This window comes from Anolis sagrei, chromosome 2, assembly GCF_037176765.1.
Source record: "Anolis sagrei isolate rAnoSag1 chromosome 2, rAnoSag1.mat, whole genome shotgun sequence".
Taxonomy (NCBI): domain Eukaryota; kingdom Metazoa; phylum Chordata; class Lepidosauria; order Squamata; family Dactyloidae; genus Anolis; species Anolis sagrei.
In genome coordinates, this window is record NC_090022.1 from 147,152,592 (window position 1) to 147,157,648 (window position 5,057).

At 41.3% G+C, this 5,057-nt stretch overlaps 1 protein-coding gene across 1 annotated transcript in view; it reads left to right on the top strand.

The window, feature by feature from the left end:
* Nucleotides 1-2,660, top strand: part of LPAR2 (lysophosphatidic acid receptor 2) — a 52,301-nt gene extending 49,641 nt beyond the window's left edge. The window contains exon 3 of the mRNA XM_060763863.2: nucleotides 500-2,660. Within this exon, the coding sequence (XP_060619846.2) occupies nucleotides 500-801 (302 nt within the window). The 3' untranslated portion in view covers nucleotides 802-2,660. The remainder of the gene's footprint in view (nucleotides 1-499) is intronic.
* Nucleotides 2,661-5,057: the final 2,397 nt, after the last annotated feature.

The window sequence follows — 5,057 nt, forward strand, 5'->3', positions numbered from 1 at the left end:
GAATAGAGTGGGACTATGGCTTCCCTCAATCTTAACACTATTATCCAATTGATACAGCCTAGAATCATATTGGCTTTGTGAGCTCCCTAGTTACACCATTGACCCATGTTTAGCTTATGGTGTACTAAGATTTCTAGACCCCTTTCACACGGACTGTAGTCAAGTATTACCCATCCTATGCATTTCATTTTTTTCCTGCCTACATGTAGTATATTGCTTCCTGTTGAAACTCATTTTGTTAGTTTTGGCCCAGCTCTCTAACCTGTTAAGGTCATTTTGAATTCTCATTCTGTCCTCTGGGATATTAGCCAGCTCTCCTATTTTGGTGTCATTTGCAAATTTGATAAGCATGCCCTCTGTTGCATCGTCCATGTCTTTCTAGCACCTAACTACTATTGTCTCTTATGTTAACATGCTGTGGATATCAAGAAGTGGTACCAATGTTCGTATAATGTCTGGCCAGACGTCTTCTAATGGATTCCTCCTCTTCTACTTTTAGGTGCATTTGTCATCTGCTGGACCCCTGGACAGGTGGTACTCCTATTGGACGGCCTTGACTGCAAAAGCTGTAATGTGCTAGCAGTGGAAAAGTACTTCTTGCTGCTGGCAGAAATAAATTCACTTATTAACGCTATTGTCTACTCTTACCGGGACAATGAGATGCGCAGCACCTTTCGGAAGATCCTTTGCTTTGCTTGCCATAGGATGCCAAAGTACTCACCAGCTTCAGTCAAGTCCAGCGTTGCAGAGCATAGGATATTGCCTCAGAACGGACATTCGATGATGGATTCCTCTCTCTAACTCTACAAGTTCAGGCTCCTCTAGACTGGTCATTGGAACTGGAGCTGCATGCAGTGGTTTCCAAGTGGCTTTAGCCTTGACTGGGAATATTGTTGCAAGTGGTGGTGATTTTACCTGTGGATTTGGTCAATGCCTGAAAGCAATTGCCTTCACCTGTAGTGCCATGTCGTGACTGCGTGTTGCCTCCTGACTGAGGCTTTTGTATTGGGACTGATAGTAAATAACCATGTTTTTGGGACATAGTGACTCTTCACAGGCTGCACAGCAAAAGAATGAAAATGTTTGTTTTGTGTCACAGCTTCAGAGGCACCTTAAACATTTGGTTGGGTACTAAGGACCTGTTCAAAACTGGTTTGCATCGCAGCTTTTACAGGACTTGTCTTTTTATCTTCTTCCATCCCATCCATGGGGTGGTATGCCAGTATTTCTCTTTTCTGTTAATGGCCCACAGGTGGACCTTAGGACAAATTTCTTTTGCCTTGTTCATAAAACACACACTTGGACAAACTTTTGAAAAGTGGTGGGACAAAAACATTGAGGTACATGCATTACCCCTGTGCTTGTGAACCGCTGTTTTTAATGCTGTTTTTCATCTTGAGGGGTGTCAGTGTCTGCTAAGCCAAAGCAATGCATCTAAATATTTCTCTGCAGGCTGTAAAATGTTTATGTTAGCCCTTTTCAGTATTATTGCCGAGCCATCCCAGGGTTAAGATATCAATTCTGCATTCTGTGGTCTGCATACACTCCTTGAGTATCTGTTACAACCTGAACTGGCTCTTTTCTTAAAGTGTATCAATCCCATGAATCTAGCACAAGGAGAATCTAGATTAAGTTTCCAGATTGATAGCTATACTCTTGCCATGACAAATACTAGCTTCAGTCAGCCGTCCATACTGATGCGGTAGAGACACTGCAACAAGCAAAAGCAAGAACTGAGCATATAAAGAGGAAGGTTTCTCCCCTTGTTTTATTTGGTACTCAGTAGTGATTTTAATCCAAGCCCATTCTAGGCTTACCTTTCCAGCTGTCTTCTGCCCAAATTCCCAGCTCCTTTGTGGTACAAAGAAATTACCCTTGTATTCTTGAAGCAGACGCACAGTGTCCATGTAGGTCAAAGATGAGGGTATGTGGCCCTCTGCATGTCACTGGATTACAGGTCTCATGATTCCTCACCCTGGGACTAAGGCAGTGGTTCTCAATTTGTGGGTCCCCAGATGTTTTGGCCTTCCCAGGAATCCTAACAGCTAGTAAACTGGCTGGGATTTCTGGGAGTTGTAGGCCAAAACACCAGGGGACCCACAGGTTGAGAACCACTGGACTAAGGGAAGTTATAGACCAACAGGATTATGCCAAGGCGACATGTTGCTTGGGAATCTCCCAGTAACATGGGAGGTGGATTTGCAGCATCTGAAAGGCAGTGGAGGATGCAGCAGGCAAATTTTTTAAGTTGACAGGGAGATGCTCTGCTCAAAGGCAGTCTCATTGTTTGACTTCTTCCCATTGCACAGAGGCACCATGCTGTTCATTAGGTGAAAACCCTATTAAAGACTTGGTCATCTGAATCAAATAATAAATATACAGGGATCTCAATCCAACAGAATTTGGAAGAAACCATGTTTCACTACAGCTGCCTACATTTCACCATATATGATCACTATATCCAACTTTTGGCCCTCTGGATGTTGTTGGACTAACTCTTATCATCCCTTGCCACTTGCTGTACTTGGATTGACTGAAGTACTTGTGCAGCTACAACTGGAAGATCAGACTTTGTTCACCGAAAACTAGAATTGCTCTACTTTCACCTATGTATTTGTTCTGGAACTTGTCATTTTTAAAAAATACAAAGGATAAAACCATGTTTTAGCATCATATAAAAGTAATTGGAGAGACATAGTTATCCTGAAGTGTTCAGGAAGGAGAAAACGTTATTGCTCAATTCTAAAACATGAGAAGGTACGTATTTTGGACTATACAAGCCAATCTCTTAATAGTCGAGGTGGTTACAATGAATGGATGCTACAATTCCATAATATCTGGAAGGCTAAATTTCACCCATATCTCACTAGGTGGGCAAAGTGCAATCTGTGGATATGGGAGTACAAGGTACAGCCATCAAATCTCCCAGGAAGCCCATATTTTTTAATAAATTGAACCAATTGTCAGTTGATTTTTTTTTGCCTGAAAATTAGCTAAAAGCTCCCAGAAAGTACAGGCAAAATGAAACAAACGAGTCAAAGTGGCAACTAGAATCACTGTTGGGTCACCTCAGCTGCCCCAAAATGTACTAGTACAGTCCACCAGACAGGAATGGTGAGTAAAAATGACTCATGCCATGTTGTCCACCTCTGCTGTGTACTGACCCTAGCTGTCCCCCTCTTTGCCTGGGAGGTTCATTTCACTTCTGAAGCCACCATGATAGATGCTGCTGCCTCACTCCACACTCAAGCATGTGACTTTTTATTCTTGGCATAAGCAAGGCAGTCACACGACATCTATGCTCCTAAGGCACAGCAAGAAATACTGTAGTGTCCTAATGCCATCCCTAAAGCCAAGATACCACGTTCCCTAACTAGATCTCTCCTTCCACTGTATCCCTTAGGTCACATTGGTTGCTGCTAGGCCTGGGTAACAACGGTAACAAAAATTTGTTTCTAAAATCGATTCGTTTTTTGGGGTTTTTTGCGTTTCGATATTTAAAAGAATTCCGATTTTTTTTTAAAAAAAAGTTCAATATTTACGAAATTTCGTAAATGGTAAAAAAATTACAAAACAATAACGAAACAATAACGAATCGATTCGTTAATGGCGGACGCGACCGCGCAATACGCTAAAAAACCTCCAAATGGGACAGGGGGAACTTCTGAAGCTTCCTCTCCCTCTGTTGTTGACTGTTGGTATGATATTATAATTTGTTTTCACTAATTAAACAAAAAACAACTATAAAACTTGCCCCAGACATGCGGAAATAATAACGAAACGACCTCAAACCAATAACAAAACGAATACATAACAAAATACGAAGCATTTACGAAACGAATTGAAAAATTCGTTTCGTTTTTAAGCTGCTCCAGAATGGTTCGTTATCGTTTCGTTAACAAAAAAAAATAACGAATTTTTAACGAATTACGAATTAACGAAACGAAACCGCCCAGCCCTAGTTGCTGCATATAGTTTGCACTGAGTTAACTTAGCAGGAGTGAGAAAGGTAGAATCTTGTCCTTCCCAGTGGTTCAGACAAAAGCAAACCAATGTAGCCTCTCCTAGCTTGTGTATTCTTCCTCATTAATAACCTTACTATGTTGTCCACACTCTGTTGTTGCTTGGCTGCACAAGCCCTTGTTTTCATCTGTGACATGCTGGGAGTATACGATACACATACACACCTTTTACAAGTGATTTTCCCTTGCCCTGGCATTCAAACCACAATCTTTCATTAAATAACTAATAGTTTCACCCAGCTGCCCCACTGTGCTGGGTATTAAGGCTGACTGTAGATATTAATGCCTTAATAACTCGTGTCTGGGAAGTGAGTGATGCTGGTTTCACTGTAGAATAGACGACCTATAGTCACAAACCAGGCAGAGCTTTGTGAAGCAGAGGAATGTTGAATGGGGTTATGAGCGAATCATGAATGAATATATATATATATATATACACACACACACACACACACACACACACACACACACACACCTCTGCTCTTGTGTCTTTAAAGGCAGCACAATCTTCAAGCATCACTTGGTATTACTTTACATGGCCCACAGAGACTGTTTCTCCCTGATAAACTCTCCAGTTGTGGTTCTCAACCTGTGGGTCTCCAGTAGGCTTGGGCAATCCATGGTTCTAAATGGTTCTAAAGTACTTACAAAACTAAAGTTCTGGTGGTGAAAATTTCATAACTCTAACAAAACTTTCAAAATTTAATTATTTTTTCCCAGCTCCAGCAGACCTCATCTCTGAGGATACTTGCCATAGATGCAGGTGAAACGTCAGGAGAAATGCCTCTAGAACATGGCCATATAGCCCGAAAAAACCCACAAGAACTGAGTATTATTTCATTATTGGTGATTTTAGTGACAGAACCAATTAGGAACTGCCATTTATTATGAAATTTTGAGAGTTTTGATAGAGTTCTGAAATTTTCACCACCAGAACTTTAGTTTTGTAAGTACTTTAGAACAATTTAGAACCATGGATTGCCCAAGCCTAGTCTCCAGGCGTTTTGGCCTACAACTCCCAGAATTCCCACCCAG